The following is a 14,807-nucleotide window of genomic DNA, read 5'->3' on the forward strand; positions in this document are numbered from 1 at the left end:
CTTACATCTCATTGCTCATTTGTGTGTCCATTTTAAATTGCCTTAACAGACATATTCCCAAAATATGATTCCTGTAGCATTTGGAAGCCGTAATCCGGGATAAAAAAGGCAGATTACATTGGTATGTTGTGTAATTTCTGTACTACTGCATAAAGAAGTTAATAAAGGTTATGTAAACGGGGGATCAGCGCAAGCCAAGTATTTCTTTGCATTGCAAGTTAAATGGGACAAAAATCCAAGGTTCTAAATATAGCTGTTAAACCAAGTTTAAAACAAGTGCCCGAGATTGCAGCCCAGAATTCTGACACTGTCCTGAGTATTGAGGTTCCTGGTGTTTAAGCCACAGCTGCTTTCGTTGTTCTGAAGCTAAAAATGATGCAGGATTTAGGATCAAATGTTACTCTTTGCCTCAGGGCTATGCGAATAGAGCCAGCTGCCCAGTGAACTGTGCCTGCTCTTTAAGCACTTCTTCAACAGCCAGGTTTCCAAACTGGGACGCCTAATACACTCCTCATCTTTCCCCCAGAGGGGTGGTCTTTTTGCAGAATAGCGACTGGACAAACCCCAGTTCAGCCACAGCCCCTTTTTAGAGGGCGGAGGGGGGGGTCCAATGGGGCCACCAGGAAAGGACAACATGTATTAGTTTCGTCTCTTAAGAGTTTCATTAGTCTCTGCAAAAGAAAAGAAAGAACAAACTTAGCTAAGGTCATAAAATGCACCGCAGTGTTAATTTTCCATTGTTGGTTCTCTGAGACAGTGGCCATGCTTGCCTGAAGTAATAAGTTATATTTGGGTATTATTTGGAAGGCAGGGAGAAATATGGAGACTTGGCAGCTGAACTAATGAAAGGCGTTGCCCTGCATATGTTGTGCATCTCATATTTATCTTTTGTTTTTAAATCTCAACATCAAACGGCAATAAACCGATGTCTGGAGTGTAATCACATGATAAAAAGCTCTTCCACTTTTCTTTTTAAATCCTTGTACATAGAAAGCCAGCTGCTTTGGAGGAGGGTGGTAGCCTAAGCTTTACTCTGGCATACTCTCATTTTCTATACCTGTCAATGCTTTTCAGGGTTTTCCTCCCATTACAAGAGTCCCTACTCACAATCTGAATGGTACATTCCAGACACAGGTTACCACCCCACCTGTGAGGTGGTTTGCTCTACACCTGCAGCAGGAGGACGTAACATAGACTGCGCCATTTCAGAACGCAGGTGGGGATCGTGTTTTGGGATGCTCTCCATTAAAAGCTGCTTGCAAGCAGAGTTGGGCGAATGCCCAGCCTTATCATAGTTCTGCTTGATATGCTGCGTTTTCCTTTGAAGGTGTGTGGCTTGTTCCCCTGCACATGAGCATTCAAAAGTTGATTCTCCCTCCGCACACAAAGTGTTTCAGTCCATTCTGCATCCTGTGTAGGGGATATATGACCCTGAGAATCCAAGAATGATTCCCTCTTCAAAGGGACAGGACACTTTATCGCTGGGCAGTATTTAATCATCCTTGGCAAGAATGCTGTTTTTCTCACTCGTACGTTCAGCTCAGTCCGGCATCCTCAGCACCCAGCAGAATCAGGGAAGGGCCAGAGGCCACAGGCCCTCACACTGGGTGCCTCTTTCCTTTCTTAAGGATAAAAACTAAGGGCCACAACACTCCGCCTGGCACCGTGAAAAGAACTGCAGGAAAGAGAGGACTGTCCCAGAATGTCTGAGTCCTGCTCTTCTGGATGCGGCCTCAGGAACCGAAGGACTGCTCTCCTGGTTGTGATCTGCTGTGGAGGATTCCTTTGCCCAAGCCAACCCACACACCAGCTCTTTTTCAAAACTGCATTTGGTGTTCCTACACATCTATTCCTTACATCTGTGGCAGCCAGAGGCAATAAGTCTCTGAATGCCAGTTGCTGAGTGGACAGATTTGTCAATTTGGTCTTTCCGTTTCTCATTGTTCCAATCTTAAGCTCCAGTTTGTAACAGCCGGGGCGGGGGAGGGGGGAGCATGTTATCCTCCAGGTGTTGTTGGGTTCCAGTTGCCAGTGGTAGAGCCAAGGATGATGGGAGTTGTAGTCCAACATTTCTGTTCTTCAATTGCTGCTTTTACCCCAGTGCTCTTCCATCCTGTCCAACACTTCTCTGGATAGCTGATTTTTAAAAAGAAAACCCTATCTACTCGTGTCATTTTTTGCTGCTTTTCCTTGCCTGAATGGAGTGCACTGCATCAACCAACCACAATGTTAGGATCATAATTTTAACTGCATTTGTGTAAAATAGTAAATAGGAATATATTGTTTTCAGCAGGCCATTTTACTTTTAATGTGGACAGGTCCATCATGGTTTTCCCCTGAAAGGAGGCATGGATTACCTTGTTTTGCCGACTGGTACATTTCCCAAGCTCTTCAAGCAAACAATCCTCCAGCCTTGATCTGGGAAACGGGAACACTTTGTGAAATCACTATGTACACATTGGCTAGCCGAACGCAGCAATTAAAGTCATGTGGAGAAATCCAGGTTCAACTCCTGCCCAGCCAGGAAGTTCATGAAGTTTTCATGAGAATGTATTCAGCTATTCTCATGCAATTACCTTTGAGCTCCTCAGATGAAGGCTGGGGCCCATGTGATCACTCCACCCCCATGAGAATATCTGTGAGTGCATATCAGTTCCATCTTCGTAGGCGCATTTGTGGACTCTCAAATTGGACACACGTGCAGGTGTGCTATGCTGGGGGGGGGGGAACAAAACATACTGGCTCTTTCCCACTATCTGACAGATTACCCTTGTGTGTTCCATGCATGGCTGAAGAGTTGCCAAATTTCATGACAATCGTATTTTCCATGGCGGGGGGTATAACAAATTGGCTTTGTGCCCCAGAACAGTTTTCCAAAGCAGGGTTGAACCACAACACAGCATACTACAATTTGGTTGTTTGTTTGCAAGCAGTGATGGACATGCCAAAATTTACCTGAACTGTCAACTTCTCAATAGGCAATTCTATGCATATTTACTCAGAATAATTTCTGCTGTAAAATGTGTTTAGGATGTTCAGTAAGAGAGTGTGGGATAGTCTCTAGCTAGTCCAGGGTCACCCAGTGAACATCATGGCTCAGCAACAATTTAAACCCTGCTCTTTCCAGTCCTAGACCAGCACTTTAACAACTACAACTACTGTTCATTTCATGCTTTTGTCTATGGGTGGAATCCAACGCCCCACTCTTCCAGTTGTTACATTTGCACAAGCATCCCGGTTTGCCAGATGGAATGATGCCCCCATCTCCACCCCCCTTTGCTGTTCTGGGGGTTGCCCCGCTCCCCCCTCCCGCCAGAGTCGGTTGGGGCGGGAAGAGATTGGTGGACATCCCCATTGTGCAAGTCCTTTCTCAGGGCTTCTGCTGACTGGGGTGGTTAGGAACGAATCTCACCTGAAATATATTCAGGAAAAGCCACAGACATTTTGTTCTCGTTTGCAGAAAATGTGTGAGTGCCAGATGTGAATCTAGCTGCTGAAGTGGTAGATGCTGAAACAGACACCAGCTCTCCCTCCATTCAAGCTGCTTGAGATGGGCTTGAATAGAGAAAGTTTTGCTTCCTTCATCCGAGAACAGGAGAGTCTTGTGGCACCTTAATCTTCTGTGGACTGGAGCCCACTCTTGTCAGTGGCAAGAAGGCTATATACATAATTATAGGGTGGGGCATAATAAGCAGTAATGCCAAACAGCCGTGAAACTCAAGGCGATAACAGTAGTTCTGCAGCCTTTTTGTGCAGATTCTGGAAGGGGAGTTAACAACAGATGTGCAGATTCTACAGCGCCTGCAGGCGTAAATGAATGTGCAACTTAGCGTGTGAACAAAATCAAATCGGCACTTGCAGAGATATATATTTGTCACTGCGGCATCCAGACTCATCCTCCCCCATTCAGAAGATGCCAGTCTGTCACAAAGATGTTCTCCAGCTCTTTCTGTCAGACACATCCCTCCGTGTGCTGTTTTTGACATGAAAAACAGCAGATGACCATATTTGGGGTAAAGCAAGAGGTGATGCTGGTTTAATTCATTGCTTCCCATTGATAGACGAGTGTCGCCTCCCGCTGTCTGCCAAACAGCATTTGATTCTGCATTTGATGCATCTTTTCTTGTCTTTCGGGCGGTGTTTCATACTAATTTTTAGAATGTGATGACATAGATTCAACAGCTCCAAGTGAATTTAATAATGTGAAATGCGAACGGTTTGCCTGAGCTGCTTGCCTGTCAGTTCTGCTTCTGCGCTTATTAATAGACACTGGCTGTTTATAATCACCCTCCTGCTTTCTGGCAAATTGTCTTCCCATCAGTTTTCTGCATCCGCTCATTGCACTCTCGCTTTTCATCTGTTCCTACAGCTTCTACGGTGCCTTCACCGTTGCACTTTAGAGGACAGGAATCTGTTGCAAACAAACCCCAGACACTTGTTTTTAGTGACCCTGCAGCAATGCAAAGGAATGACTACTTGCTACATCTTTCTTGGGTTGCGATTTTCAGGCTCTTTACTTTCTAAAACCATCTATTAGCTTGACAGGGAGATGGTAACATGCAATTCTTACTATATAAATATTGGCCGGATTTCTTAGACAGAGAAGGAGCATTGTATTTTGTTAAACCACAGCTTCTGTTATAGCCAAATCAGACATCTAATACAGTAAGGGGGGCATTGGTGGGGCCACACGGGCAGTTGCCCTGGATGCAGAATTCTTAGGGGCACAAAAAAGTTCAAAAGGGGAAAAGAGAAGCAAAGAAGTGCAGCCTCCCTCTCACACAGAGAATCTCCTAGTGTCCGTGTGGACGGACTGAGGAGCAGAATTGGGCGGTGGTCGCTTGCTTGGGTGCCCTCTGCATTGGGTTTAGAAGGATTGCTCCTGACCAATCCCTCATCCCGCTCTCCATCATACTCAACACTCATGGGGTGCCGCAGTTGCCACTCAGGTCAGTTGCCAGGCTATTGCCCCTTCGTTCTAGCCCACCAGCAGGTGGTACTGAGGATACTTGCCTTGCCCCGGGGACTGGGCAAGAATCCTGGCTTGGTTTCACAGTTAAACCACAGGGTCTCCGTTTGGATGTCCCATGAACCCTGAAAGTCTAGCATGACAGTGGGAAGGAGAAGAGCAGGGAGTGTAGAGGCACAATGCTTATCTTTGTCAAGTCTGAACTGTCCTACCATCATAAGATACTGGATACCAATGAGCATAATTCCTATTAATGACAGAGATGCAGCTGGGTGGAGAATGGACACTTGGAGAGTATTCAAAAATAAAAATAATTACAATGTGACCGTTGTAATATTCATCACAGAATTTACAGAGCTGGGTTACAAGCCAGACATCTTTTTTAAAAAAAGAAAAAGAAAGGGGTAGGAACCATATTTCAGTCTTCATTCAAGAATCCCAAGTTGTAACCTGATGTCTCAGCTCCTCAGAAGGACTTAACCTGCAAGATCCCTCCCTGGGGGCCTCCAGACTGGCTAATTTTGTGTGGGATTCAACCAAATTCCAGCAAATCCAGGTTGTGCAGTTCTCGTTGATTGGGAGGTCTTGTGCAACAAACCAAGTCCCACCCCTGGACTTTTTGAGATAAATAACATGATGGAGACAGACATGTCAACTCTAGGGGGGGGGTGAGGTGTCTTTGGCCCCTTCAGTATTTGTTTAATGCAGGCTTCCTCAACCTCAGCCATCCAGGTGTTTTGAGACTACAATCCCCTGCATCCCTGACCACTGGTCCTGCTAGCTAGGGATCATGGGCCAAAAACATCTGGAGGGCTGAGGTTGAGGAAGCCTGGTTTAATGTCTGCAGAAATGCTCTCATCATCCTGATTTAAGCCACCAAGCTGCAACAGACAAGCTGCTCTCAGCTGGAGGTGTCTAAGAGAGCTGGGATGGGAGCACAGGCAGGCAAGCAAGCAGGGAGAGGGGATTTGATTCAGTTTGCAGTTAAAGACAAATCTGCTGAATTTTCACTTTATGGAACAAAATGCAAACCAAACCATAACTGTCCTTCAAAATTTGCAGTTCTCCAAATCTTGCAGTGCATTTCTCCAGCCAAGTAGTAGTGTGCACAAAATTCACACACCAGGTGAAAATAACACAACATACAACATGCAATTGATTAGGAGAAATTGCTTTGCAGAAATGTGTATATTAGAAGAAACACAAAAACGCTGCTGAATTTTCATCAGGGCTCTTTTTTGTTTATTTTAATGGCAAGCTGATGTGGAAATAGGAAGAACGCAACTTAAGATGGGAAAAAGTAGAAGCTGAAATGGACAGACTCCCCCTCCCCACGAACGAACAAGGGGGAAGCAGTGGCAACTCAATGGAGGCTAGCAGCACTTGGTTCCTTCTCTCCCCACTGCATTAATACTCAAGTGTCTTACAATGACTTGTTTTTGGTACCTGCGGATTCATTTACAGGACAAAAGGCGCTTGACACACCCTCAAGACAATAACAAAATTCTGGTACAGGACACAAATATATTCCTACTTGAAAGTCTACTAAATTCTGATTTTGAGGCAACATCCATCATGCTGGCAAATATGTAAATACCCAGAAAAAGCAGCACAATCCTTTGCACATTTACTCAGATGTAGGCCTGATGGGATCAACTGGCTCTTGCTTCCTAGTAATGGTGCTTAGCCTAAGTTAGTTGCCTTCGGTTCGGTTTTGATGGTGCAGCATTTGCAGATCAAAGAAACAAGGCTGCCTTCCTTCTCATTTCCTCAAGCGGATCCTTATTTGGAATCACTCACTGGATCACAATACAAGCACACAATTGATCACAGTGGCTGCTTGGACACCAGCTGTAACATTTATCAGACAAAATATTGAAAATGATTATCTTCATTTGTATCTTTTTTGAAAAAAGGAAAAGTTTTGCATTATACCCCAGTCAGTCTTTTCCTCCCAGTTAACTTGTGGACAAACCTGAGGGAATCTGTTGGCCTCTCATCTCCCAATCCCTCTTTACCATCGGTTTGGCCTGTTTCCACAGCACTCAGACATTTTCTTCATGGCTCGCCGCGCAAAATCCACTTTGCCCCTGTCTTTGCGTATGGCTGTGTATTCGTATGCTTTCAGCTTGATGTAGTAGTCTGAGAATTTATTGTACAGGACAGAGATGGGCATTCCGTTCAGAATGATCCCGAAAGCAATGCAGAGGAAAGCAAAGAGTCGTCCGAGGTGGGTTTCCGGACACATGTCTCCATATCCAACCGTAGAAATGCTTACCTTGAAAAGCAAACACAAAACAAGGCAGTTATTCAGAACATCCAAGCCACCTTTCTATGCTGAGGACAGAGGAGTCATGTAGAGACTGGTCTCTATAGGACAGAGGCGGTGTTTATTTCTCCCCATTGCAGGGTTGGGCAGGAAAGAGAGATCCCTCTGCAATAGATATGAGAATCTCCCTCTGCTCTTCCCATCCCTGAAGACCAGAGATGGCATTTGTCCTCCCCATCACAGCGGCCAGAGGAAGGTGCCCATGGTGGGGATTCTCAGGCTGCCACTTCTTCCCAACACAGTGAACTCATGCATGCATAAACTGCACAGAATTTAGCTGCCTTTCCCTCCCTTGTGTGACAATGATATCTTTGTATGGATGATGGTGTATAATATATGAATGATGGTGTGTTTGAGCAACTTCTGAGCTACAGCAGTGTCCTCAGTAAAGATGGCCAAGCACGTCAATGTCAGTTTCTCATTTTCCCAATCCTAAATTCAGTTCTCTATAGTCAAAACAAAATAAAAACTTCTTTCCAGTAGCACCTTGGAGACCAACTAAGTTTGTTCTTGGTATGAGCTTTCGTGTGCATGCACACTTCTTCAGATAGTATATCAGATAGTATAGTATATTCTTCAGAGATATCTGATCGGCAAGCCCTAGGCTCTGTGGTTTAGACCACAGCGCCATCCGCATCCCAAGGTATCATAGGGATGTTGATAAAACAGTGAAAGAAATGGCTCGAGACGGAATGCGCATTGTGCTCTCCTTCCCTTGGCTTCTGTCTGGCAGTATCCATGGTTAGTTTAGCAGTGCAATATTCACTGGAAAGGCAGCCATGCAGAGGGGAGGGCATTTTCCTCTCCCCCCCCCCCAATAAAAAAGGAGCGAAACATCCTGCTCCCTCCCTGAGCCGGCAGCAAGCGAGCTTATTTATCGGATGCACCTGGCGCATTTGATGCTATAAAAGGGATTAGTTTTGTGGCCTGATGGAAATTAACTCACTGGAATTGAATGTTAATGCAGGAGGGAGATCTCCGAAAATAAACAGCAAGATGAAAGAGCCCGGAGTCCTGGGGTGGAATTGTTCACGTGTGCTTCTTTACGTTGCCTCGGTGGGATGAGGTTCGGAGGAGGGATAGGCGTCAACTCTCTGGGCCCTGGGCCCTTTGCCCCCCAATAAAATATTTAGGGGGGGTTGGACCCCAATATTTCCTGCAAGTTGGTGCCTCCCTCCCCAGCCACTTCCCCCCAGTTGGGCACCGCCCTCTTTTCCCAGCTTGCCTCACGGCTTTTGGCTCCTGCTTTGGTCCTCCTCAACTTGACTGCACCAAGTGAAAAATACACACAGAGAACTAGGCGCTGCTGTTGTCTACAGGTGTCTGCAGCTGTGCAGGATTCAAGCATGGGGAGGGGGCACCTGCACCACTGTTGAAGCATGGGGAAGACGCAGGGGAGTGGGACCTGGAGTTTGGGAGGGTTCATTATGCGAACAGCCAACAGCCCAGACCAACCAGCAGGATTATCATGAGAAGATGGGTTTAGATAGACATTCTTGCAACCAGTGCTTTTTTCTGGGGTTACTCAAGGACACGCAGTAGCGGCACTTCTTTTCCTAGAAGAAAAGCTCTGCCTGCAGCCTAATGCTGGCGTTGTTCCCATTGCTTCTGTTCATTGGTCACACCCACAACATTCACTTGAAACACCTTTACACCACTGTAAAGGTGCCTCTCCACAAAGAACCCCCGGGAACAGTTCTAGGTGCTGGAATCACAGTTCTAAGAGGGCATCTCCTACCAACTCTCAGCTCCCCTGATTCTTTGGGGGAAGCCGTGACTGTGAAAGTGGTGCAAGAGTGCTTTAAATATAGGGCGCGGTTGCAAGTTACTGTGTGATTGTCATTTTTCTTCCCAGAACAATACCTGCTAAGCCAGGGGTGGGAAACATTGGACCTCCAAGCAGGCCACTCCCTTTAGAAAGGTGGCCCTCCAGGCGCTGCAGGACCTGAGGGTTCATTTGTGGAAACAATATACTTCTTTCTAGATTAATCACAATTGCCTAAAGTGAAAATACTTAGCAGCTTATGGGTGACCATTTTCATAATATCTCTCTCTCTCTCTCTCATCTATCTATCTAAACCCACACACCATATATCAGCCTCAAAGGGGAAGGGTTATCAGAAGAGCTTCCCAGCTAAGCTCTAACATGCTTTCATAAATTGGCAGGTTGCAATTTATATTCTATAGCTTCTCTAGTTTCTGTAGCTCCTCTAGTTTCTGCTCACAAGTCTGTTTACATAATCTGCTATCCAAAGTTAACACCCCCTGAACCTGCTCCAAACTTGGATTTATTTGCCTATCCAAAGGGGTCAGTCAAGGTCACGTCACACAAGAGGAGTTTGATCGCAGATGTTTGTGCTGCTGAAAACTATACGAATCCCATGGACCATCTTTCACATGTGCCAGCATTTTGCCATATGCAGGGAAGTTCCCATGGGAAGAATGTGGACACAGGCGCAAGGAACAGGGCTTTTGTTTTAGTGAAGAGATTGCCTTGTTGCCTTCACATTTGATTAATGCTGGTGACTCAGCAAAGACTTTGGACACCAAAGCAATATGGAAAATCCAAAAACTCAGGGGGTAGAGTTCTCTGTGCAGTTGGGCGCTGGCAACTCCAGGTAGGAATAGGGAGAGAGAGACCCTGTCTGAAAGCCTGAAGATCAGCTGCCTGCCAGTGTAGTCAATCTTGAGCTCGAGGTCCCACTCCCAGTCAATAGAAGGCAACTTCCTTTGTTCCTGTGCTCTTATTGCTGAACTATTTGCAGCATGAGCCTCTGTCCTTGGGCTACTAAGACCTCCTGATTCCTCCAGCTGTGAAAGAAGGAATGTCCATTTTCCCATCCCTGGTGGCTTAGGATGCATTTCAACCAGAGACCTATAAATTATAAGCTCCGTATTGCATTACAAGCAACTGAGCCAGAGGGTCCTCCTGTTTTGTTATTTTTGTCTACTGCGGCTGGCTCAGTACAAATGCAATTTAAAAAAAAAATCATTTTGGGCTCTGTTATAGCTGCGATCACCAGCTGTCTGGAAAGCCTTGTGACGGTCAGCTGCTGTTATTTTCCTATCTCCCAATTGTTCACCCACAGGCACATTTGGAAACAAAACAAAACTTCTGTAGGGACAGAGCCTCACCTTTGAGTTTTAACTGCTGGGTGAGAGGTAATATGTGCCCCCTTTGGACTGCATTGCTAAACTGCTGAGCAGAGCTGCTTTTGTAAACTCACTTTGGAAGGAATGTGAAACCATCCCCACAGCCTCCCTTATGTATCTGCTACAAAAATACCAGCAGCAAGCTGTCAAGTAGGCACAGATAAGTCACGGCAAAGTTAAGGCCATGCAGACATGTGCTTTCCCTTCTCGTTTCCTTCTTCCCTTTTCTCGGCGAGAAGCAGCACAAAGTCTGTGGCACATCCGCAAAGAGCTCTCTGGTTCAAGCTCAGCTGCACTGATTTTAGCCTGATCTACAGGTACTGTAGGAAAGCTTCCAGCTGATGGGTGTGTGTGCATGCATGCATGTTCTGTAAAGTCAACACTTGAACAGATGTTTGGAAAGCCAGGCATGGGGGGGGGGGCCCTGCTGCTTCCAAAACTGGCATGCTTGCAAGCAAAGGGGGGGGGGGAGCAAGGAACGAGCATCACATCGCCAGGGAGGTACTTACGGCAGCCCACCACCAGGCATGGGGGATGCTGGTGAAGTTTGTGCCGGAGACATCATGCTCCACGGTGTAGACCATGGCGGAGAAGGCAAAGATCCCCAGCGCAATGAAGAGCAGAAGGCAGCCCACCTCCTGGTAGCACTGGCGCAGCGTGAAGCCGAATGCACGCAGGCCTGTCGAATGGCGGGCCAGCTTGAGGATGCGGAAAATGCGCATGAGGCGCATGATGCGCAGCACTTGCCCCACCTTCCCCACCCGCCCCACTTTCTCTATGTCATTTTCGTGCTGGGAGCCTTGGCCGCGAGGCTGGTCCTCATCCACAAAGCGCTCCAGCAGGAGCTGGAGGTACAGGGGCAAGATGGCAATGAGGTCCACGGCGTTGAGGGCGCTGCTGACGAAGCAGCGGATGTCCGGGGTGGAGACCAGCCGCAGCACGTACTCCAGGGTGAAGAAGGCGATGCAGAAGGTCTCCACGTGCTCCAGCAGGGGCCGCCTCTCCAGGGTGGCCTTGTCCCTGTGCTGCATCTCCTCCACTGTGTTGAGAGCCAGCGCCACCACCGAGATGAGCACAAAGAAGCTGGAGGCCACCCCCATGGCTTTGGCCGTGGTGGAGGAGAAGGGCTTCTCCATGAGGTTCCACAGGCGCCAGCGATGCTCGGCGTAGCGCATGTGCCGGAAGAGGTGCTCGCTCTCCTGCACGGCCGCCTGGGCCCGCAGCTCCCGCTGCACCTTGAGCTGCTCGTTCAGCTCGTCCCGCCTCTCCTCGAAGCAGATGCGGCAGCAGCGGGGCGTGTACTTGAGGCGGACCCCCCAGTAGCTCAGCTCCTCCAGGAAGCTGCAGGGACACAGCTCGTCCCGCACCCGCAGCACCCCGGAGGCGTAGAAGTTGTAGACCAGCTGGAAGACGGCCGGGTCCCGGTCAAAGAAGTACTCGTCGCCCTGAGCCGCATAGTCGTCGCAGAGGCCCAGTTGGTGCCAGCGGTTGGTGGAAGTGGCCAAGCGGCCCAGGCGGGTGGTGGGGTAGATGGCCACCGCCTGGTACGTCAGGCGGTAGCTTTGCCCGCCCACGTTGATGTTGAGGATGGAGGAGGACGTGGTGGCTCCAGCTGGGAAGGCTGGACTGAAGGGAAACATCGAAGGGAGCCCCTTCTCCTCTTCCTCACCCTCTTCCTCCTCGTCCTCCAAGCAGGAGTAGCTGCTCTCAACTTCCTGGGGCAGCTGCAATGGGGATCCCCAGCCAGAAGCAACAACGCCCCCAGTCCCCCCAGTTTCGTTGCTTCCCAGAGTTGCATCCAAGGTGGCCCCCGGCCGAGATTCAGCTTTATAGTCCAAGATCAGAGGCTGCTTTCTTTGCTGAAGGTTCCACATGCTTCTCCTTAGCGTTTGGTGGTGGGTGCGAAGCTCCGTCCCGCCAGCCCGGTGGCGAGATGTTCTTCTGGTTGCCTTCTCCTTCCTGCCCGAAGCATCTGCCGCCGGAGCCGTTTTACGTTTCTTTTCCGACCGACCAGCAGCTCCAGTTGTTGCAAAAACTCAGTGTGGGATCCAGGCACATGGGGACTGCTGTTGACCGCTTTAATCTTGCTGACAGGGAAGATCTGAGTGCTTAGAGAAGGGGATTTAAAGGCTATTATCCTGTTTCAGCCTCCGCTCCCTCTATCTGTGACGTGAATGATTATGGATCCAGAAATCTGTGGATAATCAGTCGAAAAATAATAATAAGTGTAGCAGAGTCATTACTGCTAATAAAAATAAAACCAAAGGGCTTCTATTTGTGTCGCTTCAGCACATACTCAGAAAAGACTTTCCAACGAAGGAGCAACAACGGATTTTTTTTCGGAATTATCCAAGAGACTTTCATCTCACCCCCAGGTTCCTATGTTTTCTTCTTCTATATATCAACTGCTCTTAGAGCCATTCCTTATGTTTATAGCCCATTTTACAGGCAGAAAAACCAACACTTACATTTGCTGGGGTTCCTGAGCGTCAATGCAAGTGTTAATGTCAAATATTATGTAAAACAAGAGTAGCAAACATTGCTGCACATAAATTGACGTGGAATGCAAAACGCCATCTTTCTTTCTTTTGTTTTTAGATCAGGTTTCTAGACGTCAAGGCTGTGAGGACAGACTTGAAGTTGACAGTGATTTGACAATGCCTGGTCAAATCTCAGAGGCCAGAGGCCGACGATCCAGAATTTCCAGTGTCAGATTCATCAGGTGGAGCTGTGGATAGGTAGCTCTTTTCTCACTGCTTTGACTTGCAAAAGGGTGAATAAATTATGCAAAGCATATCATTATATGCATCCTTGCTTAATTATAAAGGATTACAATTCCGCTTCTTGGAATTTGGATTAACTTGCTTCTGAATTTCCAGGGTGTGTGTGCGTTTGTGTGCTGAGGAGACAATGCTCTGATCACCATCCCTTGTGTGTACCTAGTGGATCTTAAAGATGAACTTGCCCACCTGGAGAAAACACCTCAAGGTTATGCATCAGAAGTGGCAGGCAAGCATCGCACACAAGGGAAGGGCCAGAACTCAGTGGACAGAGCACACACTCTGAATGCACAAGGTCCCAAGGTCAATTCCTGGCATCTCCTGATCCGGTTGGGAAAGACTTTTGCTTGAAACCCTGGAGAACTGCTGCCAGCCAGAGCTGAAAGTAAGTAGCTCAATGAACCAAGGGCCTGACTCCGTATATGGCAGCTAGGGGATGGGGATTTTATTTGGGTTTCATTTACAGGTGAACTTGCCAGATTTTCACGTTCTGAAGCAGTTACATGAGCAGACATCTTTTGAAATCCACAATGCAGTGTTCTGCCCAAGGAATCTCACGAAAATGCACACACTGGGGCAGATTGTGCATAAAAAAAGTAAATACAAAAAATGCATTATTTTTATCCTGTATTCTATTCTGTGAACTGTCCTGAGATCTTTTGATGAAGGGTGGTATATAAATTTAATACATATATTTATTTATTTTTAAAAAAGAAATTGCTTTGCAAACATGTGCATTAAGCAAAATTGCAGACAACATTGTGTTATAGTACTGCGTTTCCCCCAAAATAAGACATACCCATAAAATAAGCCATAGCAGGGTTTCTAAGCATTTGCGCAATATAAGCCATACCCCGAAAATAAGCCATAGTGATAGGCGCAGTTCTGGAGGAAGAGGCGAGGCTGGACGTGGCACCTCCCGCCGGCAGCACCCTTAAGACGGCCCTGGATAGACGTGGCTATGCAGCGTACCAACGCGGAGCCAATGGTTCTAAAGGAAATGGAGTCGCAAGAAATTAAGGATGGAATTCCGGGTTTGGAGCGTTATGACGATGTTCCAGAAGAAGACGTCTTAACTATATTTGAATAAATGTAGATTGCTGTACCATACTGATGTAATTATAAATAAGACACCCCCTGAAAATAAGCCATAGTGTGTCTTCTTGAGGAAAAATAAATATAAGACAGTGTCTCATTTTCGGGGAAACACGGTAGGAGAAATTTGCATGAAGAATTTTCACGAGGATTAGATTTTTAATTTTTTTTAAATTTATTATTATTTTTGCAAACTGATGTGGAAATGTGGAGGAGTGAATTTATGATTGGGAAAGGATGCTAGTCTACCCTAACTCGCAGAGCCTCTCCAAAGTCTCAGGTGAGAATCCCTGGTCTCTGGGGACCCATTTCGGTGGAGATCTTGGTTAGCAAAAGTCCTGGTACTGGTGCCATGAGGCTGTTTTGCTGAACTTTGGCTCTTCCTCAAACAGCAGGGGGAATTTTGTGTCAAAACTTGTATGCCAGATTCTATCAAAGATATGCTGCTTGCAGTAGTAGAGCCTCTCGTAGGATTAAGCTG

The 14,807-nt window shown here is 47.0% G+C and overlaps 1 protein-coding gene across 1 annotated transcript; it reads right to left on the minus strand.

The window, feature by feature from the left end:
* Positions 1-6,983: 6,983 nt before the first annotated feature.
* KCNV2 (potassium voltage-gated channel modifier subfamily V member 2) lies at positions 6,984-12,722 on the minus strand. Its single transcript, XM_033173768.1, has 2 exons — positions 10,961-12,722; positions 6,984-7,247 (listed from the first exon to the last, which is right to left on the minus strand). Exons 1-2 carry the CDS (start codon positions 12,323-12,325, stop codon positions 6,984-6,986), a joined length of 1,629 nt encoding a protein of 542 aa, XP_033029659.1. The 5' UTR covers positions 12,326-12,722.
* Positions 12,723-14,807: the final 2,085 nt, after the last annotated feature.

Source organism: Lacerta agilis, chromosome 16, assembly GCF_009819535.1.
Source record: "Lacerta agilis isolate rLacAgi1 chromosome 16, rLacAgi1.pri, whole genome shotgun sequence".
Classification (NCBI taxonomy): Eukaryota; Metazoa; Chordata; class Lepidosauria; order Squamata; family Lacertidae; genus Lacerta; species Lacerta agilis.

What these genes read in the sequence shown, in the direction of transcription:
- KCNV2 (XM_033173768.1), bottom strand. Translation starts at nt 12,325, where the DNA reads ATGTGGAACCTTCAGCAAAGAAAGCAGCCTCTGATCTTGGACTATAAA. An exon ending in ATGCCTGGTGGTGGGCTGCC is followed by an intron (nt 7,248 to 10,960) that starts GTAAGTACCTCC and finishes TTGCTTTTCAAG; the next exon opens with GTAAGCATTTCTACGGTTGG.